Source organism: Thalassophryne amazonica, chromosome 4 (genome assembly GCF_902500255.1).
Source record: "Thalassophryne amazonica chromosome 4, fThaAma1.1, whole genome shotgun sequence".
Lineage (NCBI taxonomy): Eukaryota > Metazoa > Chordata > Actinopteri > Batrachoidiformes > Batrachoididae > Thalassophryne > Thalassophryne amazonica.
Window position 1 is genome coordinate 95,319,215 of NC_047106.1, and position 26,552 is coordinate 95,345,766.

The 26,552-nt window shown below is 41.1% G+C and overlaps 1 protein-coding gene across 3 annotated transcripts in view; it reads left to right on the forward strand.

Annotated features, from left to right (window-relative positions):
- The window catches only part of schip1 (schwannomin interacting protein 1), a 1,140,784-nt gene that overhangs the window by 39,998 nt on the left and 1,074,234 nt on the right, over positions 1 to 26,552 (forward strand). Inside the window, exons 4-5 of one of the 3 annotated variants that reach the window (XM_034168281.1) lie at positions 6,796 to 6,918; positions 12,298 to 12,439. In XM_034168281.1, coding sequence (XP_034024172.1) covers positions 6,796 to 6,918; positions 12,298 to 12,439 — 265 coding nt within the window. The remainder of the gene's footprint in view (positions 1 to 6,795; positions 6,919 to 12,297; positions 12,440 to 26,552) is intronic. The other 2 variants (XM_034168282.1, XM_034168283.1) reach the window with 2 other exon arrangements.

Here is a 26,552-nt window from a genome sequence, read left to right on the forward strand (position 1 = left end):
ATTCCACTGTTACAGGAGATTTTGTAATGAAAGACGTGCGGAGGATTTCACGCGTCGGCACGAAGCAGCTCAGGACGCGCAGCAAAAAAAAAACCACCTCTGTGTTGGAAACAATTCAGAAGATTCAGACGGCTTTCGATGGCTTTCAGTCGAGTGAGTATCCGAGAAATTGTGTAACAGCTGGACATGCCCCAACATGTCCTGTGAGACTTCCAAGACGGAGCTGTTTTTTTAAACTCCATAATTAACCTTAGCCTGTGAAGAAGATTCCCCATTTACATGAACAAATTGTAATCTATTAGATAAATATGATTCAAACCACCGCAGCGCAGTGCCTTTAATACCTATGGCATGCTCTAATCTCTGTAATAAAATTTTATGGTCAACAGTATCAAAAGCAGCACTGAGGTCTAACAGAACAAGCACAGAGATGAGTCCACTGTCTGAGGCCATAAGAAGATCATTTGTAACCTTCACTAATGCTGTTTCTGTACTATGATGAATTCTAAAACCTGACTGAAACTCTTCAAATAGACCATTCCTCTGCAGATGATCAGTTAGCTGTTTTACAACTACCCTTTCAAGATTTTTTGAGAGAAAAGGAAGGTTGGAGATTGGCCTATAATTAGCTAAGATAGCTGGGTCAAGTGATGGCTTTTTAAGTAATGGTTTAATTACTGCCACCTTAAAAGCCTGTGGTACATAGCCAACTAATAAAGATAGATTGATCATATTTAAGATCGAAGCATTAAATAATGGTAGGGCTTCCTTGAGCAGCCTGGTAGGAATGGGGTCTAATAGACATGTTGATGGTTTGGATGAAGTAACTAATAAAAATAACTCAGACAGAACAATCTGAGAGAAAGAGTCTAACCAAATACCGGCATCACTGAAAGCAGCCAAAGATAACGATATGTCTTTGGGATGGTTATGAGTAATTTTTTCTCTAATAGTTAAAATTTTATTAGCAAAGAAAGTCATGAAGTCATTACTAGTTAAAGTTAAAGGAATACTCGGCTCAATAGAGCTCTGACTCTTTGTCAGCCTGGCTACAGTGCTGAAAAGAAACCTGGGGTTGTTCTTATTTTCTTCAATTAGTGATGAGTAGTAAGATGTCCTAGCTTTACGGAGGGCTTTTTTTTATAGAGCAACAGACTCTTTTTCCAGGCTAAGTGAAGATCTTCTAAATTAGTGAGACACCATTTCAATCAATCAATCAATCAATCAATTTTTTTATATAGCGCCAAATCACAACAAACAGTTGCCCCAAGGCGCTTTATATTGTAAGGCAAGGCCATACAATAATTATGTAAAACCCCAACGGTCAAAACGACCCCCTGTGAGCAAGCACTTGGCTACAGTGGGAAGGAAAAACTCCCTTTTAACAGGAAGAAACCTCCAGCAGAACCAGCCTCAGGGAGGGGCAGTCTTCTGCTGGGACTGGTTGGGGCTGAGGGAGAGAACCAGGAAAAAGACATGCTGTGGAGGGGAGCAGAGATCGGTCACTAATGATTAAATGCAGAGTGGTGCATACAGAGCAAAAAGAGAAAGAAACAGTGCATCATGGGAACCCCCCAGCAGTCTACGTCTATAGCAGCATAACTAAGGGATGGTTCAGGGTCACCTGATCCAGCCCTAACTATAAGCTTTAGCAAAAAGGAAAGTTTTAAGCCTAATCTTAAAAGTAGAGAGGGTGTCTGTCTCCCTGATCTGAATTGGGAGCTGGTTCCACAGGAGAGGAGCCTGAAAGCTGAAGGCTCTGCCTCCCATTCTACTCTTACAAACCCTAGGAACTACAAGTAAGCCTGCAGTCTGAGAGCGAAGCGCTCTATTGGGGTGATATGGTACTATGAGGTCCCTAAGATAAGATGGGACCTGATTATTCAAAACCTTATAAGTAAGAAGAAGAATTTTAAATTCTATTCTAGAATTAACAGGAAGCCAATGAAGAGAGGCCAATATGGGTGAGATATGCTCTCTCCTTCTAGTCCCCGTCAGTACTCTAGCTGCAGCATTTTGAATTAACTGAAGGCTTTTTAGGGAACTTTTAGGACAACCTGATAATAATGAATTACAATAGTCCAGCCTAGAGGAAATAAATGCATGAATTAGTTTTTCAGCATCACTCTGAGACAAGACCTTTCTGATTTTAGAGATATTGCGTAAATGCAAAAAAGCAGTCCTACATATTTGTTTAATATGCGCTTTGAATGACATATCCTGATCAAAAATGACTCCAAGATTTCTCACAGTATTACTAGAGGTCAGGGTAATGCCATCCAGAGTAAGGATCTGGTTAGACACCATGTTTCTAAGATTTGTGGGGCCAAGTACAATAACTTCAGTTTTATCTGAGTTTAAAAGCAGGAAATTAGAGGTCATCCATGTTTAGCAGTTTAGCTAATTGGTGTGTGTCCTCTGGCTTCATGGATAGATAAAGCTGGGTATCATCTGCGTAACAATGAAAATTTAAGCAATACCGTCTAATAATACTACCTAAGGGAAGCATGTATAAAGTGAATAAAATTGGTCCTAGCACAGAACCTTGTGGAACTCCATAATTAACTTTAGTCTGTGAAGAAGATTCCCCATTTACATGAACAAATTGTAATCTATTAGACAAATATGATTCAAACCACCGCAGCGCAGTGCCTTTAATACCTATGGCATGCTCTAATCTCTGTAATAAAATTTTATGGTCAACAGTATCAAAAGCAGCACTGAGGTCTAACAGAACAAGCACAGAGATGAGTCCACTGTCCGAGGCCATAAGAAGATCATTTGTAACCTTCACTAATGCTGTTTCTGTACTATGATGAATTCTAAAACCTGACTGAAACTCTTCAAATAGACCATTCCTCTGCAGATGATCAGTTAACTGTTTTACAACTACCCTTTCAAGAATTTTTGAGAGAAAAGGAAGGTTGGAGATTGGCCTATAATTAGCTAAGATAGCTGGGTCAAGTGATGGCTTTTTAAGTAATGGTTTAATTACTGCCACCTTAAAAGCCTGTGGTACATAGCCAACTAACAAAGATAGATTGATCATATTTAAGATCGAAGCATTAAATAATGGTAGGGCTTCCTTGAGCAGCCTGGTAGGAATGGGGTCTAATAAACATGTTGATGGTTTGGATGAAGTAACTAATGAAAATAACTCAGACAGAACAATCGGAGAGAAAGAGTCTAACCAAATACCGGCATCACTGAAAGCAGCCAAAGATAACGATACGTCTTTGGGATGGTTATGAGTAATTTTTTCTCTAATAGTTAAAATTTTGTTAGCAAAGAAAGTCATGAAGTCATTACTAGTTAAAGTTAATGGAATACTCAGCTCAATAGAGCTCTGACTCTTTGTCAGCCTGGCTACAGTGCTGAAAAGAAACCTGGGGTTGTTCTTATTTTCTTCAATTAGTGATGAGTAGAAAGATGTCCTAGCTTTACGGAGGGCTTTTTTATAGAGCAACAGACTCTTTTTCCAGGCTAAGTGAAGATCTTCTAAATTAGTGAGACGCCATTTCCTCTCCAACTTACGGGTTATCTGCTTTAAGCTGCGAGTTTGTGAGTTATACCACGGAGTCAGGCACTTCTGATTTAAAGCTCTCTTTTTTAGAGGAGCTACAGCATCCAAAGTTGTCTTCAATGAGGATGTAAAACTATTGACGAGATACTCTATCTCACTTACAGAGTTTAGGTAGCTACTCTGCACTGTGTTGGTATATGGCATTAGAGAACATAAAGAAGGAATCATATCCTTAAACCTAGTCACAGCGCTTTCTGAAAGACTTCTAGTGTAATGAAACTTATTCCCCACTGCTGGGTAGTCCATCAGAGTAAATGTAAATGTTATTAAGAAATGATCAGACAGAAGGGAGTTTTCAGTGAATACTGTTAAGTCTTCTATTTCCATACCATAAGTCAGAACAAGATCTAAGATATGATTAAAGTGGTGGGTGGACTCATTTAGTTTTTGAGCAAAGCCAATTGAGTCTAATAATAGATTGAATGCAGTGTTGAGGCTGTCATTCTCAGCATCTGTGTGGATGTTAAAATCGCCCACTATAATGATCTTATCTGAGCTAAGCACTAAGTCAGACAAAAGGTCTGAAAATTCACAGAGAAACTCACAGTAATGACCAGGTGGACGATAGATAATAACAAATAAAACTGGTTTTTGGGACTTCCAATTTGGATGGACAAGACTAAGAGTCAAGCTTTCAAATGAATTAAAGCTCTGTCTGGGTTTTTGATTAATTCATAAGCTGGAATGGAAGATTGCTGCTAATCCTCCGCCCCGGCCCGTGCTACGAGCATTCTGACAGTTAGTGTGACTCGGGGGTGTTGACTCATTTAAACTAACATATTCATCCTGCTGTAACCAGGTTTCTGTAAGGCAGAATAAATCAATATGTTGATCAATTATTATATCATTTACCAACAGGGACTTAGAAGAGAGAGACCTAATGTTTAATAGACCACATTTAGCTGTTTTAGTCTGTGGTGCAGTTGAAGGTGCTATATTATTTTTTCTTTTTGAATTTTTATGCTTAAATAGATTTTTGCTGATTATTGGTAGTCTGGGAGCAGGCACCGTCTCTACGGGGATGGGGTAATGAGGGGATGGCAGGGGAGAGAAGCTGCAGAGAGGTGTGTAAGACTACAACTCTGCTTCCTGGTCCCAACCCTGGATAGTCACGGTTTGGAGGATTTAAGAAAATTGGCCAGATTTCTAGAAATGAGAGCTGCTCCATCCAAAGTGGGATGGATGCCGTCTCTCCTAACAAGACCAGGTTTTCCCCAGAAGCTTTGCCAATTATCTATGAAGCCCACCTCATTTTTTGGACACCACTCAGACAGCCAGCAATTCAAGGAGAACATGCGGCTAAACATGTCACTCCCGGTCCGATTGGGGAGGGGCCCAGAGAAAACTACAGAGTCCGACATTGTTTTTGCAAAGTTACACACCGATTTAATGTTAATTTTAGTGACCTCCGATTGGCGTAACCGGGTGTCATTACTGCCGACGTGAATTACAATCTTACCAAATTTACGCTTAGCCTTAGCCAGCAGTTTCAAATTTCCTTCAATGTCGCCTGCTCTGGCCCCCGGAAGACAATTGACTATGGTTGCTGGTGTCGCTAACTTCACATTTCGCAAAACAGAGTCGCCAATAACCAGAGTTTGATCCTCGGCGGGTGTGTCGTCGAGTGGGGAAAAACGGTTAGAGATGTGAACGGGTTGGCGGTGTACACGAGGCTTCTGTTTAGGGCTACGCTTCCTCCTCACAGTCACCCAGTCGGCCTGCTTTCCCGGCTGCTCAGGATCTGCCAGGGGGTAACTAACGGCGGCTAAGCTACCTTGGTCCGCACCGACTACAGGGGCCTGGCTAGCTGTAGAATTTTCCACGGTGCGGAGCCGAGTCTCCAATTCCCCAGCCTGGCCTCCAAAGCTACGAATAAGCTACACTTATTACAAGTACCGTTACTGCTAAAAGAGGCCGAGGAATAACTAAACATTTCACACCCAGAGCAGAAAAGTGTGGGAGAGACAGGAGAAGCCACCATGCTAAATCGGCTAAGAGCTAGTAGCTGTGCTAAGCTAGCGGATTCCTAAAAACACGCAAAGTGAATAATGTGTAAATAATTTAGAGGTGATTCAGCAGAGGGAGTGCTTTAGTTAAGGCACGTAAAGATTACACTGGGAAACAAATCGTAATCTAGATAACTAGATCAATCTAACTGCGCAGATTAAACAGCTAACAGATACAGAAAAACACCGCTGTGCTCCGGAACAGGAAGTGATACAATACCGCAGTGAGAGCCAACCACCAGTAGAGGTGGTAAGTTTCCTCTCCAACTTACGGGTTATCTGCTTTAAGCTGCGAGTTTGTGAGTTATACCACGGAGTCAGGCACTTCTGATTTAAAGCTCTCTTTTTCAGAGGAGCTACAGCATCCAAAGTTGTCTTCAATGAGGATGTAAAACTATTGATGAGATACTCTATCTCACTTACAGAGTTTAGGTAGCTACTCTGCACTGTGTTGGTATATGGCATTAGAGAACATAAAGAAGGAATCATATCCTTAAACCTAGTTACAGCGCTTTCTGAAAGACTTCTAGTGTAATGAATATATATATTATTATATATATTAATTTTATATATATATATATATGTATGTATGTGTGTATATATATGTATGTATGTATGTATATATATATATAATATCATCTCATTTGTCAGTCAAAATTGTGATTCAAGTTCTGGGTGGGCCCCAGACAGTTTTGGATTTTGAAGTGGCCCAGGCGTTCTTAAGTTTGGGAATGTCTTGTTCAGTTTATTGGTCTTACAACTAGCACTTCTCCTATATCTTGAAATAATTAGCATTCTGTACAGTGTTCTGTGCCTGTGCAAGGTTATGCGTCATCCCTCCCAATGACTTTTACTGAACAACTTTGTTCTGCTACAGCAGCTGTTCCCTCATTCTCAATCCTCGGGGACTGCTAACCTGTACATTTTTCATCTCTCCATGCAGTTTGAAGCCGATTAGCTCATCCAGGTGTGCTCATGAGCATATAGACATCTGAGTGAGCCAATCAGCTGTGGGTAGAGCAGTTACAGATAGAGTACAGCTTATGGGTCCCCGAGGATTGCGATTGGGGAAATGCTGCGCTACAGAAAAAAATCCTTGTCCTCACAAAGGATTCACTTTGAATTCAGTATGATTATTAATTATGTATACATTTGTAGCATATGAGGTGTTGCTAATAAATCATCGTCTTTGTCACATCACATCAGCGTGTCTGTGTGTTGTTGTTGTTGTTGTCGTCACAGCAGCAGTTCCTGTAGGACCGAGGAGGAGCCTGACAATAGCCCTCAGCGCCGTGAGCAACGCAAGCACCTGGAGGTCAAGGCTGTGGTGTAAGTGTCACTCAGGGCTTAGGTAGCATCTATATGACTGGCTGCTCTGCCTTTGATATATTTTATTGTCTTGATCCACATCACGTTTGCCCTCAAATGTTATGTATAGAGAGAAATATATGTGTGGATTTAATTTGGGCTTCTTTCTGATTGGGTATCTGACTTGGGGTCAGAGTGCACACAAGCTTTCACATGTTGGGAGATGAACGCTTTTTGCAAAATCAAGCTTTGAAAGGGAAGGGCAGTTTGTGCCTCAGGGTTTCATTTCTTTGAAAGTCAGGGAGAGAGAAGAGAAAAGCCAATGTTTCTGTGTAGTATTAACATGATTAGGGTTTAGAAGGTGAAGCGGATAGAAGAAAGTTAGAATAAACTCCAATGTAAGACAAAATAAGTTTGATGGGAATGTAAAGATAGACATAACAAAGGAAGGACACAGCGGGGGAAAACCGGGATGGGGAAGAAGGGGAAAGATATCGGTTTTGGCGCTTAGAGTTATGGCTTAATTTAATTTGTTCAGTTTGACTTAGTCTCTCTGCTCCACTGGAGGAGAATGTGTTTCTCCTTCAGGTAATTGATCCAACACTCCATCCTCGACCCTGGGATTATGGCGACTTCAGAGATGAAAGAAAATATAAAGTGAGCAAAAGATGAAGTGAAAAAGTCTATAGAGGCAGAGAACACCAGGGAGATTTGAAGAGGTGGAAAGATGTCAGGAAAATGTGTGAGCAAGAAAAGTGGAAAAATGTGTTGAGCAAGTCACAAACGAGAATGAGAAGTTGAGTCGTAAATGGAGAAATGTACAACCCCAATTCGAATTAAGTTGGAACGTTGTGTGAAATGTAAATAAAAACAGAATACAATGATTTGCAAATCGTCTTCAACCTATATTCAATTGAATACACCAGAAATACAAGATATTTAATGTTCAAATTGATAGACTTTTTTGTTTTTGTGCAAGTAGTTGGTCATTTTGAAATGGATGCCTGCAACACATTTCAAAAAAGCTGGGACAGTGGCAACAAAACACTGGGAAAGCTGATGAATGCTCAAACAACACCTGTTTGGAATATTCCACAAGTGAACAGGTTAATTTGAAACAGGTGAGCGTGATGATTGGGTATAAAAGGAGCATCCCCAACAGGCTCAGCCATTCACAACCAAAGATGGGGCAAGGATCACCACTTTGTGAACAAATGCGTGGAAAAAATAGTCCAACATCTTAAGAACAATGTTTCTCAACGTTCAATTGCAAGGAATTTAGGGATTCCATCATCTATAGTCCATAATGTAAAAAGAACATTCACAGAATCTGGAGAAATTTCTACACGTAAGCGGCAAGGCCGAAAACCAACATTGAATGCCTGTGATCTTCGATCCCTCAAGCGGCACTGTATTAAAAACCAACATCATTGTGTAAAGGATCTTACCGCACGGGCTCAGGAACACTTCAGAAAACCATTGTCAGTTAACACAGTTCGTCGCTACATCTACAAGTGCAAGTTAAAACTCTACCATGCAAAGTGAAAGCCATGCATCAACAACATCCAGAAATGCCGACACCTTCTTTGGGCCTGAGCTCATTTGAAATGGACAGATGCAAAGTGGAAAAGTGTGCTGTGGTCTGAGTCTACATTTCAAATTGTTTTTGGAAATCATGGACGTTGTGTCCTCCGGACAAAAGAGGGAAAAGACCATCCAGATTGTTACCAGCACAAAGTTCAAAAGCCAGCATCTGTGATGGTATGGGGGTGTGTTATTGCCCATGGCATGGGCAACTTACACATCTGTGATGGCACTATCAATGCTCAAAGGTATATCCAGGTTTTGGAGCGACACATGCTGCCATCCAAGCAACATCTTTTTCAGGGACGTCGCTGCTTATTTCAGAAAGACAATGCCGAGCCACATTGTGCACGTGTTACAACAGCGTGGCTTCGTAGTAAGAGTGCGGGTACTAGACTGGCCTGCCTGCAGTCCAGACCTGTCGCCCATTGAAAATGCGTGGCGCATTATGAAGCGCAAAATACAACAACGGAGACCCCGGACTGTTGAATAACTGAAGTCGTACATCAAGCAAGAATGGGAAAGAAATCCACCTACAATGCTTCAACAATTAGTGTCTTCAGTTCCCAAATGCTTATTGTGTTGTTAGGAGGAAAGGTAATGTAACACAGTGGGAAACATACCACTGTTCCAGCTTTTTTGAAACATGTTGCAGGCATCCATTTCAAAATGAGCAAATATTTGCACAAAAACAATCAAGTTTATCAGTTTGAACATTAAATATCTTGTCTTTGTGGTGTATTCAATTGAATATAGGTTAAAGAGGATTTGCAAATCACTGTATTCTGTTTTTTTTTTTTTTTACATTTTACTCAACATCCCTACTTCATTGGAATTGGGGTTGTATGTTGCACGATGTCATTCCTCAGTGGTATTCAGAACAAAATGAATGAGTTACAAAAGAGGTGAATATATTTTCTGTGTCTTATATCTTCTCGCCCGTTACCAGTTTCTGATAGCCAAGTGGCTATGGTTTTGAGTATCAGGGGGTGGATACACAATTGGCATCTGAATTGCATGAAATAAAAGTAGCATTGTAGAGCTTATTTAGCAGTCTGGAAAGTTTTAAACATGTTTACAAAAATCATCATATCAGGATAAACTATGAGCCCAAAAAACATGACTATTGTGTTGTCCAGAGTATAATGTGATCGCCCACTACTGATTTTTGTTTGCTGGTAGTGTCCGGAGTCCAGATATGAAGTAATTGGGTTTGATAGTCCCCAGCAGCAGGAGACAGTATGCAACGAATATTCCATGCAGCTTATGTGCAAACCTCTACGCCAGTTTTTCCAGATCACTGAGCAGTTTGCCTAGGCAAGGTGCCACCCTGTGTGCTCTGTGCATCCGGCCAAGTCACCATGCATCCCACCAAGCCATGCTAATCCCCCCCTGCTCCCCAGCACACAGCTACTGCACACAATTGCTGCCTGCTCAGATCAATGAGATCGTTCTGTCCCAGAAATGAAAAAAAATACACTTTATTTTAATTTCAGCCTGTAACTTTAAATTAACATCAAAGTAACTGCAAAGCCAACTCCATATTCAACTCAAAATTATTTATTTCAAGATGCTGTAATGACATAAAACAAAAGCCATCTGTAACATTAAAGCAACAAATGCATTTCTCTATATGCCCAATACAATTCTGACTTGAAATCCGAATATTTACTTTTGGGGACCGCGATGGGTCACACCTGCACCAATTTTTTGAACATTGTCAAAACCTTCTTAACAGCTTACAACACCATGATTACCATGGATTACTCTCTATTGCATGCTCTGGAGATGCATCAGGAAGGGCATCCGGTATAACACTTGTGCCATATACGAATGTGGATTGGGCTGTGGCAACCCCGAACACAACGGGAGCAGCTGAATGAACAACGCTCTGTATAGCATGCTACCCGTTTGGTCTTCAGTTTTTTTTTTTTTTTTTTTTTTTTTTTTGGGCAATGGCAGATCTGCTTAGGTTGCAAGGTTTTTTCACTAGTTTTGGGAAACCCTGTGACTTTTTTTCCCACTGGGATTTACTCCAGAGTGATTTTTGTGTTTTTTCTTCTTCTTCGGGAGGCAGGTTTTTTTTTTTTTTTTTAACAAATGAGACTTATACTCCACAACATACTATGACTGCATTTAGTTGGAACAGATCTGGTATGATCTTGTGTAAAAATATGTGACAGTGGATAATTGTATATAGTGTGCAGTCATGGAAATCCGTTGTTCTCTGAGCACAAGCCTCCTTCTGATCCTTCTCTGCATCATGAAACTTATGAAAAGCATGGCACGCTCTTCAACAGAAGATTTTTAAGATTTTTACAGAAATTTTAGCTTTTTAGAAAAGTGTGAGGAAAAATGTTGGAGTATAGCATTAAAAATTGTATTATGGGAATCAAACACAATCTGTGAATTCAGGAACTGCGATTACATATGAATTTTGGTAACAATTTAAAACAAACAAACAAAAAAACAGGCTTGATTTCTTCAATTTTGAAATTGGGACAGAAATCTGGACCAAAAATCAGTCGTGAGAGATCCCCTTTATAATGTGCTCACCGTGTATGTGAATGAACCTCCTTGATACATCATGCACTGCTGCTACACTATGTCAAATCTACCGCACGATGGAACCATCGTAGGTACCAGATGGCAACCACCCAGACAGACAACTGGTCCATCTCCACCTCACAAAAGTAACCATCCATCACGCACATTACAGCCTGGTGAAATGTGGCCCTCTCCAGTTGCTGGGGTCCTCAACACCGAGGCACGTACATGCTCCACCATGCACAGAGATGTGCCACCTGGCCAAAATGGTGTAACTGACATTCCCTCACAATGCAGCTGATAGATTTTCAACTAAATCTCCCGAAGTAACCATACATACTAAAGGCTCACTGACACAAGCATGCCTTTGACTCGCGCACTAGCATGACCTGTGTCGTGCTGGAGAGTAAACCAGGGGTGCAGACAGGTCGCGAGAGGAGTGCTAGTGTGTGCTATTGCACACAGAGAATTTTCAAATGTTCAAAAAATCTTTCATGCATAAATGTTGTGCTACGTGGCGCGATCTATTCGCCAACACGATGTGCAGCTCGTCAGGTGGAGCAAAAAAGACATGAACGAGCGAGTGGTGATGTCAGCGGATTGCATCAGAGCGCAGCTCATCTGAAGGATAACAAGAAGTTAAATCTATCAAAAACACACTTTAACAGGTGCGCACAAGAAGGAAAGGACACACAACTGTTTTTCCAAGTCATGACAATGTAAACATGACAAATAATTACCTTTTTAGACAGCTCAAAATGCTTTCTACAGCTTGTTAGGTGTGCACGCGTGTGAACAGCTGAAGCTGGAGTGGTCCTCTGTGATTCATGAAGTGATTCCAGCCGTTTTCATCAGTCAGTTTGCAGAGAAAATGATTAATCCATTATTTTATATACACAGAGTCCAACGCAGAGCGCGTGGCAGCCGGTAGACCAAAGAACGGTGTCCAGCTGGGAACACGGCTGGTGGGATCATCACGACGACGTGCGTGCTATTGCATGAATCAAAGACATGCTCATATCAGGGGGCCTTGGACACAACATCATTTTAGTGGTACTGAAAGATCCCCGAAAGACACCTGCCACCAAAGTGTCAGGTGTACTGCCATCAAGTCGTTGCCTCATGCCAGTAGCTAGCATCCAAGTATCACAATCCCACAGTAAGACAGGAAGTACCAGGACACTAATGGCTTTTCTACAACTCAAGATAAAGTTTCTGATGGTACTATGTAAAATGTCACTGACATTTTCTATCCATGCATTTTCCCAGGATTCAGCGGGCTTGGCGTGCCAGCATGTCTTGCAGAGAAAGCCAGCATGGGAAACAGAAAAAGTGTAGCAGCCATTATCATGGTGCCACGTCCCCATCAAAAATCCTCCAGGAGCCCATGATGACTGCTGATATTTCTACGGTAAGAAGAGAGGAGAGCTCAGACAGACGAAACCCGTTCTCTGTTGTGATCTGTTATTTCTGTACACACAGAAACAGAAAAGGATGGGTGGATGCTTGACTGAATGGGCTAATAACGAAGAGAGTGTAGGAGGGGATGAGGGAGGGGTGTTTACCTCTGGTGTCATGTGGGATACTGTGGGGGTCGTATTAGCGGAGGTACATGGGATGCTAGTTGGCCTGGTGCCCAGATCTGTAATTAGCCGTTAATTAGGTACATTTTCAAAGCTGCTTGATTGATTAATGAAGTCCCTTTGCCCTTGTCCTCCTCCACCAAACCGGTCCCTCCCACGCTCAACCATTCTCTGTCCTGAGGGAGTGCGGGGTTAGAATTAAACAGTGCTCACAGGCCATGGCAGCCCAACAAAAGACAAAAACAAACATCACTGTATGAGCAACAAATAAGCGGAGTGAAGAAGAAGAAGCCTGAGACACAAAGCCAAAGGATGGAAGGCGATGCAGCGATAAGGAAATGAAAGCATTGAAGTGAAAAGATGCCTTTAGATCGCCTCAAGTTCTAAGTGACAGACAAGGTCACATAAACACACATGCACAGCCTGGGCTGCTGCTTTCTTACTCTCACTGAGATGTAATCACACCGAGATGCACGCGCATGCCTGCCCACGCTCACTGCAGAGACTCGGCACTGAAAAAATATGATGTCATGTCTGCATACTTGCTGTGTGTGTGTGTGTGTGTGTGTGTGAAGCAGTTTTCCCTGCTCTCTTTTTAGCAACTGTCTGCGAGGGAGCACATTTCCCTCAGCAAACAGATGGGCTGGTGTCCTGCAGAGAGGATGTTTGTTCTGCATGAAAGATTTTGTTGTTCATTAACACAGCAGCAAATGTCTTCTTAATTATGAAGTTATGATAACTTAAAAACCAAGATGACACTCTGTCCACGTGGGGATCGGCGTTATAGGAACCAGACGAGTGCTCTTTAGAGTGCCTAGACTCTAGCCAAATCACGCAGAATGTTCCAATGTTAGAATTTGTTTGAAGAGGATTCTACACTGTGCTTTTGAGCCTCGCCTCACCAACCCTACTCAATGCTTTTATTAACATTGTCCCTTGGTACAATGTTAATTCTCAGACTCTCACTTTTTATGCTCCTGTGCCCCAAAGTTTAATGGTTTCTGTTCAAGGCCAAGTCTAATCATTTCACTGAGGTTTGCTAAAATGGGCTCATTAGCATTAGTTAATGCAATCCAACAAGCAACCAGAGATCACAAACTGCGCCTACGCATTATAAATCATGTTGCTATGGGGAGAAGAATTAGTAAGTGCTATATAGGCATTGGTGTCAGTGCTTCTTTCCAGATTCTGTAACATGAGGTGCACGAGAGTCCAGGATCATCATTTATCAACAGTTCATTAACCATTATCAGTGTTGCACAGATTTGTGCTTAAACTGTCCATATGAACATTTTTATGCAGAGTGTGGAATATACCAACTTGTACTTAGCTCTGACCATGCATACACAGATCATCTGCCCAAATATGTATGTTCCTGGAGGGCACATGCCCTGCATGTTTTTACATCTACCTGCTTGAGTCACAGCTGATTATTTAATTTTGGTGTTTTCCAGTGCCTCATTGGCTTAGCACATGTGTCAGCTAATTATTTGTGGGTGGAGCAGGGCAGGTGTAGATTTGGGCAGCCCTAATTGGTAGAACAGGGAAACTGCAAGTAGAAAGTATTGGTGCCATCACAGCATGCAACCTCATCCACATATGCTCTTAAATCTCTCCAAATTGATAAGGACACAGTTAGTTATTATGTCTGGTTAGAAACAGGCACTTCAGCCTCATTGGTGTCAAAAACTACAACAGATGCCTGTGTGAACTAAACTAACCTCATGATCTAAATAAAAATTAATCATCTTAAGGCAGAAATGCGGTGATGTCACAGGAGCACAAATGATTCTGAGACAACTGTAATGCTAAATAATTGTGTAATTATTCTCTTAAATGGAAAGTTTTATGGTGGTCCTTGTGGTAAGCTTGTTAAAATTATGTCCATAAATGATTGTGAGGTCTGAATTAAAGAGCATGCAACACCATGAATGAGCAGTCATTTGGCTTCAAAACCTCTACATTTATTTTTATCATCTCACCGCTCTGAATGAATACACACAGGGGCCCTATATTCCCCATGTTACTTCTCGAGCCAAGACTGCTACGCATTTACAGTTGAGTGGATTGAGACAATATAGATGAAGTGTCTTGTCCAAGGATACGGAATGGTAGAAATTGAGTCTACAGCGCCTTCCCCACTGAACTACCTGCTCTATATTTTGCTGGGACATCCCAAAATTATGTATCCACAATTGATTTGCATTCATTGTAGGAGCTCATATTTGTTTTAAAATGAAAAACATGCTATCTTTCCTCGTGTGTCTTGTAAACCAAAGCGCTCGCATCCAAATTAGTCTCCTGCATCATGACTAAATGCATATTGAGTCTGTCATGGGGACACACATCTGATAGTCTTCATTAGCTTCAGTTTGCAACTGACAAAATAGTGCAAAATTGCAACCTCATAAAAAAGTTAAAATTGATTCAGGAGGTGGCTCTGGATCAGACCAAAATTGAATCAACTCTTGAACCAAATGCCACCACTTCATAGAATTGAACTGAAATCCATCTGTAACATTTTGAGTTTTAAAAACTGACCTTTCCTGACTTTTGTCGAGTGGTGAGGGGGACTGGGCTGCTTCAAACACGGCAAGGAGACCGCTTTTTGGGAACAGCAGCTGAAGTGTATTCCTACTCAACTCATTATGGTAAATTAACGATAGTTTTTAAAAAAGCAATCATTTTCATTATTATTCAGTTTGTGAGTCGACATTTTAAAGACAGTAAAATAAAGTATGTACAAAGTACACCTCTGCGCTCAATTTCTTCCTGTATTGGGATATTTTACGGCAGTTGCTCTTATGGATGACATGATGTCAAACCCTTTTGTCTTCCTGTTGCACTCTCTCCTTCCTTCACCTCCACCTTTGCATTCTCTTCACTCTTGACTACGTTAAACCTGTCTGTTCCTGTCATTCTGTCTCCTCGTCTGTCCTCTTTGACGCTGCAGCTCTGCTCTTTGATGGACAGACACAGCCTGAAGCCCGCTGAGACGTTCTCAAGATTTTTTGGTGGGGGGGCTGTGTGAACAAAACTGAGCTGAATCGGTGTAAAGCCAGAATTTTCACTTTGTATCTGCGTGTGCGTTGGTGTTCATGTGAGCTCATGAAACACCATGCTGTTACCCTGTGTGTGTGTGTGTGTGTGGGTGGGTGGGTGGGGGGGTTTGCAGGTTGATACTTCATGCATATTTCATTGAACTCTGATATTGAATGCTATACACACATGACACTGCAGGTTTTTCTGTCTTCATTGGCTCATAACAGGAAAAACATATTCATATATCCAAGAGTGACACTTGGTTTGAATCCCAGTGAAGGTGTCTCCTCCCTCGTGTTTCTTCCATATATTGCAGTTATTTGTCTAACCCACTTTCTATAATCCAATTTTGAGTGGACACTACACATGTTGGTCATGCCTGGCCCATCGATAGTGAATTAATACAGCTTACGACTGTGGACACCGATGTTATTATTTATATGAAAAAACAAAAACAACCCCATAACAGTGAGGGTGTTTAATAGGGACAGCAGGATTATTAATCCAATAACAGGAACTATAAAATACCATCAGTTCTGTGGGACAGAAAAATTTTACTTAATACACCTTAACATGCCTGGATTGTTCTAAATTCTTCATCAAAGGTAAACTGCTACAGGCAGTATTCATAACATAACAGTATAGTTATGGGAGAAGTTATGTTTACAATGCACCTCTGGGCTAAACTCAATATTCTCATCCATGTTTCGAGGTAAATCTGTGAAAGGCACTTTAAAATTAATTGATTGCATTTTGAATACAGATGAGCCATTAGATATCATGAGGAGATGAGCTTTTTTTCCTAAAGGTATAGATTTGCTGTTGTTATGGTTATTGGGATTCAGTGGTATTTTTAATTGCTTGGATGTAGAGTGTTATTAATCAGGTTGTGCGGTGTGCCATGTGTTTATCTTTAAAGATGTCATATTACCATAGACTTTTTTTTTTTTTTTTTTAAAAAGGTCTGTTGGATTTACATGATTTAAATATGTACATAGTCGCACATGATCAGAATTTGTGCAAATAACCTAACTTTATGTTCCTAATTGAGAAACAAGAAAATTTTGTTACTTGCACACGTTTTGATCATGTGCAGCCAGTATACATGTTTTAAGTTGTTTCCTTTTTCTTTTTTAGTGTATACTAGGCAAATTCTCTGTCATAAAATAGGTTTTTTGAAGCTCAAATGATGCAGGTCTGGGTGTCGCCATATTGGTAGTGTTTTTTCACCTAACTCCTGGCTAACCCATAAATGGGTAAAGAGGGAGACATGGGTAAGACTGGTGTGAAATGGGTGAGATGAATGACGCGTAACAAACAAGCCCCCATCTCAGACTTACCAAGTAAGCTAATGCTAATAGTCTAATTTTAGTTTGGGCATTTTATTATGGGTATATTTTACTTAAAGTAATATATACAGTGTATTATGCCCATCTTATTGCCTCAGTGATGGTGGAGCAACAGTGGAACTAACATCTCCAAGCTGTTATCTTCTAACAGTGCTAATGGTGCTAACATACAATTTAAACAACACACCCACAAAAAAAATGCACTCTCTAGACACACAGTGGAGCATAGACATGTTAAATCATACCACAACCTATGTCATCTCACACGGTTGTAATAAAACCTCAAAGTCCAAACAGTCAAGTCCACAGAAAATACCATCAAATGCTTGCGCGGTTATAGGTTTGGCAGGCTAGTACACATCATTTGCTACACAAAGCATCTCTGCCCTTAAGTATTCATAACTTTATATTTTAAACATCTTACACTGATGAGTTAATTAAAAAATAAATAAAAATACCTTTACAATTGTCATGAAAGGGGAAACTAACTTTACAGACCAAAATTGTTTTGTACCAGGCCATAAACATGTTTATTTTTGCTCTAAATTTTGGTATTTTAGCATAGGCATCTACAGGGACTGACTTGCTTTTGGAGCTAGTATCAAGCAGTCATTCATAGAATTGCAACATTTCCAACTTCCATGTTTGCTTCATTTAAAAGGACTGGAAGTTGGGCTTAGCATATTGCACATCCTTCCACAGTGTTTCAGCAAACTAATACAGGTCACCAGGTGTTGTAAAAATAGATAGCAAAGTTTGCAGCAAAAAATATTGATGCTGCAGCTTAATATAGCTCGTGCCAGCGATGGGTGCAGGGTATTGACTCCTTTTGTCTGCTTGTGCACTGAAATATTTGGAAACAAGTGCACAGGTTTTTAACTCAACTTAGTAAGAATACTGTATTTCATGGGTGAGAATCAGCAGATGATTAAGTGTTGGAGCAGACTGGTGAAAGCATATATCTGCAGTCAGCCCAGCTAGATAGATGAGGTGAAGCTACTATCAATCAGCAAGTTACTTGTAATTAAACGTATGTGCAATGTTATGATGACATCACACAGAAGAAATGGCAACATAATTGTCAGAATAACATCTACAGGATATCTCCACAACTAAGAGGGCTAGAGCTGCTACTAACCTATAAAATTATTCATGGACTGGCACCTCCCTACCTAGCTGACCTAATCAAACCTTACGTACCGGCCCGGGCTTTACATTCTCAGGGTGCAGGACTACTTTGTGTCCCTAAGGTGAATAAGAAGTCTGCGGGTCACAGAGCTTTCTCTTATCGTGCCCCTGTTGTGTGGAACGGTCTCCCTGCGTCAATAAAACAATCAGATTCTGTGGAGACTTTCAAGTCCAGACTTAAGACACAGTTCTTTTCCCTTTCATATGGCTAGCATACTGGTACAGTTTTGTTTTACACTTTTACTCTTTTAATTCATGTTATTAGTAATTGGAGCGGGCCGCGGCCTCAAATTTACCTAAATTCTGGGTCTTTTAGTGAAGTTTAGGGCTAGTGGCCGGCGATCACCTTAGTATTTCTTCTGTTTTTCTTGTTGATTAATGCTGGCAAATTATACAGTATTTTTTGTCTTTCTGATGCCTGATTCTGTTTTTTCTCTGTTTAAGGTGCAGCTCCATCCAGAGATGGGAGTTGTATTTGTGTTGGCGATCCTCCTGTCCTGTGCACCAACAGCAATTCCTGTATATTCATCCGTGAATTGTTCTTTGAATTGTTTCTGTAATTTATGGGTGATTCTTTAACTACGGGCACTATTGGCCTTGTAAATGTAATTTCCACCACACCATTGCCTTACAATATAAAGTGCCTTGGGGCAACTGTTTGTTGTGATTTGGTGCTATATACATGTGCTCTGATGTCACTGTTTATCTCCATAGAAACTACCCAAACAATCTTTCATACAAACTGTTTAAAGGGACATTACAGTGTTGGTGGAAATTACGGCAATAGTGTGGGACAACTACATTTTGTTTAAAAAAAAATCACAACAGTTGTATGACATTGAATACCCCAGTTATGTTTTGATTATTTTACTGATATTTTATTCAGAGATATTTTAAAACATTAGAAAAAACGTTGCTTTACCATTCATTTTTATCATTGAAGATCAAAAGTCTGGGTGTGGGACAAGCACAAAACGGCAATATTTGCATTTAATGATGCTGAAAAAAGGTGAAAAAGTCATCATAGACTACTAGAACAAATTTCTTAACACACTTTCATTGTAAAGATAATTATAAAAGTGTGAAATTTCCCCTTTTTTCTGTTTTTCATACAATATGATCAAAGGACATAATAAGTGCCCGTAGTCTAAGAATCACCCTTATGTTTGTAGCATGGCCCAAGCAGAGGGTCACCCCTTTGAGTCTGGTCTGCTTGAGGTTTCTTCCTCAGAGGGAGTTTTTCTTTACCACTGTTGCTCTGGGGGTTGGTAAAGTTAGACCTTACCTGTGTGAAGCACCTTGAGGCAACTCTGTTGTGATTTGGTGCTATATAAAGGAAAATAAATTGAAATTAAATTGAAAAAGGCGATCCAAAGCTAATACCATTAATTAATCATCTGTCATTGAGTGGTATAAGTGACATTATGGTGACAACACCAAAATATCATGAAACGCATCACTATATTACAACACAAACCACATTCGTTTTGTGCATTTGCAGGGTGTTCATTGTCTCTTTTTTCATTTGTGGATTAACGGTGGAACTAACTGGCCAGTTATAACATTGTGGCCACTGACGGGTTCAGTGAATAATATACAAATAATGAATGTTTGAGTTCAATGGTATAAATCTTTCATGAGGTAAAAGATGCCACATTTCATCTTTCACCTCATGAAAGATTCGTACCATTGAAAGAATGAAAAAACATTCATTATATAATGGCTAAAACAGATCCTTGTCATTTGATATTTTATTAATTTATAAACAGAAAATGGACTTACATTTTGGTGTTCCACTGGAGCTTAACAGTCCAATACAAACATTAAATTGGAGTCCAAAATTGTGAGGATGTCGTCCGTGATGCCGTGCACTGGGTTTGTGTACTTCAAAAAACAAAATAACTTTGTGTAGTTCCTTAGTTCAGCCAAAAAAATCACACCAGAAATTTCCCCAGCTTTTCTTCCTAACAGCTCTTTATGCCTTCAGATGGCTTACAGCGTTGTGGGTTTGTTTTATTTTTTTTTTTGTGTGTGTGTGTGTGTGTGTTAGAAGAATTAGCAGCATCCCTTAGCTCCTTCAAATTGTTGTCCGTCAGCAAAACAAACTCTGCTGTGTTTAGTTAAACGCCGTTCCCGGTAGTGTTATTGCATGGGCGTGCAATAGCACATTTCATATAGCACCAAAATTGCACGCTAAAGAACTATTGCATGGTCAATGAAACACAATGGTAAATGGTACAAATAATCCATGTCATGTGATGTACAAGCCACCAATCAAATGAGAAAGATCCACTCAGCCGTTGTATAACATTGATTATCTCATTACAATGGCACCCATCAGTGGGTGGGTTATGTTAGGCAGCAAGTTAACATTTTGCTCTCAAAGTTGATACGTTGGAATGAAGAAAAATAAGAATGTATAAAGATTTGAGTGTCTTTGGCACAGACAGAATTGTGATGACTGGACGACTGGACCAGATCAACTCCAAAACTGCACCTCTTTTGGATTGTTTCCAGTCTGTAGTACCAAAAGTAGTCCAAAGATTAAAACAGTTATGGATGGCGAAGGCTCACTGATGCATGTGGGGAACTAAGGCTGGCCCCTGTGGGCCGATCCAAGAGGAGAGCTACTGTAGCTCATATTACCCAAAAAATTAATGTTGGTTCTGACAGAATGGTCTAGTGGAGTCCATGCCTTAATGGGTCAGAGATGCTATGGTGGCAAAAGGGGGATGTATATAATATTAGTCAGGTGTTATTGTGGATTTGTGTGTATGATTTATGGTGCTTTGCACTTTAAGCTACAAATGCTTCATGAGAACAGCCTGCGTAGGTTGAGTGGTTCTTTGAGTAAATCTAAAATGAACTATTTTATGCTTAAATTTGCCTTCAAGCATTTGTAGTCAGAATTGTGGGACTTGGGGGATCCATGGTAAACATCTTCAACCATAAAAGTCTAAAAAGTTAGATATAAACCCATAATACACAATATGACCCCTTTTAAAATGTGCATTGTGATTTTACACGACAGTTGTGTATGATTTTGTCGATACAGCTGACCCTGTAGGGTTGTTTGGCGAGATTTATTCAAAGGCAATGATCAATGAAGATTGAAAGCTGTGGCTCTCACTGCAAAGAAACAAATTCTGCAATGAAGCAGCCTGATCATTAATGGAGCAATTTCACTGATGGGTAGTTCAGAGGAGTCCGTGAGAGGAGCAAGCGAGTCGACTGTAAAATACAGATAAGACTACTAGTTGTACTGCAACTATGCCAGCACAAGTTTGTGTGTAAACGGCTGTGATTGTTTGCTATCAAAGTGTTTGCGGACATTGATCGGCTCCCGTCCGTGTGAAATGTTTGCACTTTTTCCCGGAGCAGACTGAAAGTGCCGGGGTAAGCATTCCTGCAGCCTGCACGGTGGGGGGGGGTGGTATCATTTGCTCATCTCTCACTGCCAGAATGTCACATAAAGAAACAACGGCGTCATCCATGCCTCTGCTTCTACCTTCCTTACTCCGTTTTTCCGTTTGAACCGCCCACGTACATCCACAAACACAAGTACACGATGCACACCATTCCCACACTGTCTGCAAACAGATGCTAACAGATTACTTGTTTTACTGTTGTCAGATGGTGTTTCATTTGGAAAAAAATTTATATACCTCTGCCCCACAGTTGACATCGATCTGGCTTAACTCATTTAATAGCCGTGGCATTTGCCTGTTAGCTTATTTACTGTCAGAACACTTTCAAGCTCAGCTGGTTTCCAGAGTTGTATAATTTTCACATTTCTATGTGTTTGAAAATGTAAGTGCTTGGGGAAAAACAACCCTGTGGCAGGTAATTTAGTTCTAATATACAGCGATCAGCTATTGGGACCACCCTGCCTAGTATTGTGTAGGTCCCCCTTTTGCTACCAAAGCAGCCCTGACCCATCAAGGCATGGACTCCACTAGACTTCTGAAGGTCTGTTGTGGTATTTAGCACCAAGATCTTAGCAGCAGATCCTTCTGTTTAATTGGACCACACTGGTCAGACTTTCCTCCCCACATGCATCAGTGAGTCTTGGCCGGCCATGACCCCATCACCGGTTTTTCCTTTCTTGGACCACATTTGGTAGGCATTGACCACTATAGACCAAGAATATCCCACAGAGCTGTAGTTTTGGAGATGCTCTGATTAGTTGTCCAGCAATCACAATTTATCCCTTGTCAAATTCACTCAACTCTTAATGCGCCCCCATTTTTCTTGCTTCCAACACATCAACTTCAAGGACAAAATGCTCAGTTGCTGCCTATATCCCAACCACTGACACATGCCATGGTAACAAGATAATCAATGTTATTTATTTCACCTGCCAGTGGTCACAGTGTCATAGCTGATTGTTGTGCATGGGCATGTCTCACACCAAAGTTAAAGTGTAATTGAAATTAAATTGCAATGGAAAAAAAAAACAAAACAGTGGATTGTTACCTCCGCCAGTGAAGTTGGGCAGAGGTTATGTTTTCACCCCATTTGTTTTTGTGAACAGCCTGGAACCCACAATTTTTCATTTATCATTACGACATTTATACAGAGGATTCATATCCTGATAGCCAAGAACTGATTAAATTTTCAAGGTCAAAGTCAGGAAAAATATTGGAAAAATCAAACAAATTTCCAAAAATTTATGACTGTCAAAAAAGATCACATTTCATTCATATTTATGTATTTTATAGTATGTAGGATGGCATCCTTTATTGAGTGACAAAGTCTGATCCAGATTACAGATTTTGTGGCCATTTAAATTTAACATTGAAATCAACCATTTAATGTATATTTTAATCAAACATGCCCCAGTCACTCTCATATTTGAAAGTGAGGTGCAGACTGGTACTCACTGTTGCCTGACAATGTTTCATCTGGATTGTGGATTTTGTGTAGATCTGAATTTAATTTTGAGAAGCCCATATGGTGTACATTTTGCATTATTTCTCAATCAAAAGTGCCTCAATCACTCATTTGTGACAGTGAAGTGCAAACTGGCACTCTCAATGAATAGACTTAAGTTTGATTGGCATCTCAGCTGTATTGAGGATTTCGTGGATATTTGATTTTAACTTTGAAAAGCCCTTTTGATCTATATTTTGTATTATGTTTTGGCTTATGAAAAGCCACTTCTAACAGGACTTTGTTGGCGGAGGCTTGTGTTCTAGGAGTGTGGTGCTCTAGTTTGTTTTGTAGCAAATAGAATTGATATGTAAACCACTTATGTTCTTTGTGGAAAAACTGGAAATGTCCTCAGCTCACTGGGGTAAGGAGCTGTGTTATCAGTATGTTGACCAGGCTTTGATTCCTGGTCACACCACCTGTCTGTGTCCATGGGCAAGACTCTTCATTTGCATTGTCCCAGCCACTTGGCTGTAAATGGGTATTGGTCTTGTTTGGGTAAGTAACCTGTGATGAACTGGAATCCCATCCAGGGAGTGTTGTAGACTCTCATCCAACTCACACTATGAAGCTGGGGATGAGCACCACCACCCATTGGCCTCAAGGGTTCACAAACCTTTGGACACTGCTGTAATCTGAAATGTTGCCGAATGTAAATACAAAATGTAAATCCAGATTACACCCTAATTTTCTCAACATTTCCATGACCCAAGGCCACATTTTAACAATTTTTTGAAATCTGTGCACTATGTTTTGAGATGGTATGCACAGACAGACAGACCTCTGTGGATGGATGGAGGTGATCACATTTGTGTGTGTGAGACTTCATTGGCATCATATCTATACAAAAGAATGGGCTATTTAAAAAGTAATGTTCCAAAATAGCCACTGCATTTTTTTTTTTCTTAAATCCCATTGGGAATGTGAATTAGAGCTTTATTACCACTATGCAGAGGGGATGGAGTAGAAAAGAGAAGAGCTGAAACAAGGAGGTCAGAGAACAGGGAGGCTGTGTGGTGAAATTTGGATTATGAGGATAATGAGTCTGTATTAGAGTGTCCATAAGGCTACATTTCAGTGCGTACGGGACGTGCTGGCAGGCATTAGTGCATCCGAGCATCTCATTTCCTCTTCAGAACTGTCTCTGTCCAACCTCCAAAGATGAATGTTAACAATTATATCTCTTGACCTGCAAAGATGCTTGCATGCTTGAAAACACATAAACATGCAGCTTTTACACAAATGCCAAAAAAAGTGATATGTGGGAAAACAAGAATAGAGTACAGCAGCCAAAGGTTACTTCTCACTTCATGGCATTTATTTGTTTGGGGAGGTGATTGGATGCTGTATGTCAGTGCATGCTCTCGCTGAGTGTCTAATTGGTTATTTATCTTGAAAACATGGCATTTAGCTGACATTACTTAAACTAAACAAGCATATATGTGCTCTCACATATGCTCATATGCAGACGCTGAAGTGACACATGCAGCAACACATAAATCTGCTGTAAGTGCCTCCCTGCCATCTGCAGCAGCAACAACAATCTGGTAGCTGAGGCAGTACGCTGTGGACTTTTCTCCTCACTTATCGTCTCCTTTTCTACCACCCCCGTCCTCACTGCTCGGTCTCTTCTTCCACACTCTTTTGACCTTTCTTACACATTTTGGGCCTTATCTTAATGGTCAAGAGTGTGTGTGGTCTAAAGTACAAAGCACAAGTGTGTATGAGGCACGTCCAGGTACTTTATTTGCAGGTTGCGCAATCATTGTTCCAAGTAGGATGCAGGGGGCAAAACACAGAACTTTGTCTTTATTTTTTTCCATTTTGTCATGAATTTGGAGTTTTTGAACAATGTGGGGCTATCACGGGTGCTGTGTTTGTGGCGTGTAAAGCGCAACCACATGACAAGTGAATTTCAATGATGAATGTTTTAAACATGACCACAACACTCATGACACCCCAGCATGCCCCGGCAACCATGTGGAGCTGTGTGATTTGTATGTGGTGAGTTGTGGCAAATTGGGTGGGGATTGCTACACATTCCACAAACATGCTGTCTGTGTGGGAAGGACTAGTGTTGGATATGAAAACGCCAACTGTGTTGGTTGTAAAGTAGACATTGTGTTACACTGTGCTCTGCTTAACATCGGGTCTCAGTCCTTAAGCCCCGTTTACACATAGATGGTAAGAGCTCCCGGAAGCGTCCCGGAACAGTTTTTGGCCGTCTTAAGGATCAAACGCCGTTGTTAATGCCAGCACTAGGGGGCGTGGCTTAGCTCTGGCTTTACTGGGAATTGTTGAAAAAATGATTCAACATGTCGAATAATTCTGGGAGCGCTCGCGGAGAATTCGCGTGACGATGGAGACAACGCGAACAATGGCGTTTGATACTTTTTAATCACTGTTTCATCCTGCCCCTTCCTGTAGTGCCACAGTTTACACCGCCGTAATTGGCGGCCGGCGTTGTATCCCTAACCAACGGCGTGTAAAACGGCGATAGAACCCACATCGGCGTCCTCAACGGCGTTTTAACCGGCGGCAGAGGCAGACAAAACGGCGGCGCTAGCGGACAGTACGCCATTCTAAACGCCACCTCCCAGTTAAAATGGTGTTCCAAACGGCCAATAGGCGGCGGTCTCTATAAAAACGCTAGCGCGCTACATGCAGACCTCTCACTCACGGCCAGCTCCAGATATTTTTGCAGAAAAGCTCCAGTATGCCTCCTAAAAGAAAATTGGCAGCGGCAAGGACTTACCAAGAGGTCTGGTTCAGAAGCAGAGGGGAGGCCTGTGGTGGAGACGGAGCAACACGTTGAGGAGGGGGAAAGGAAGGAGAAGAAAAGGCTAATGATCTCCCTCCCCCTGCAGTGACAGAGGCATGTATTCCTGCTGCTTCAGCCTATTATACTCTGGGGGCAGTGCTTATATGCAAAAGATCCTGGAGTAACGCAGGATTTGCCTGGATAAAAACCTGGGTATTAACCAGCGGTACACAGGGCATTATCAGCGGCAGCAGAACACCGCCATTCTCACGCGCGTCTTAACCTGTGATTGTAAAGGATAGAACTGGGTATTAACCCCCGTTGCCTGACATGTGCCGGATGCTACGGCGTCAAAACGCCGCTTTATTTGGTGGATTTAGCTGCGTTTTATCTGCGTATTTGCGGATAGTACGGCGGTCAAAACGCCGCCGAAATGCTCTGCCCCTTTCCACCGTGAAAACAGCTGGAACTACCGCGAACTTCGGTCAACGTACTATCCGCCAACAAAACCGTCTATGTGTAAATGGGGCTTTAGGGTCCAGTCACACGGCACCTGGCGACAGCTGAACGAAGGATAAAAAGTCACAAATTGTCGAGAAAAGGTGGACGAATGATCCTGCACCTTCCCCTTCACTCAAAAGCCTGCGAATCAAGAGCACAAAAAGAAAC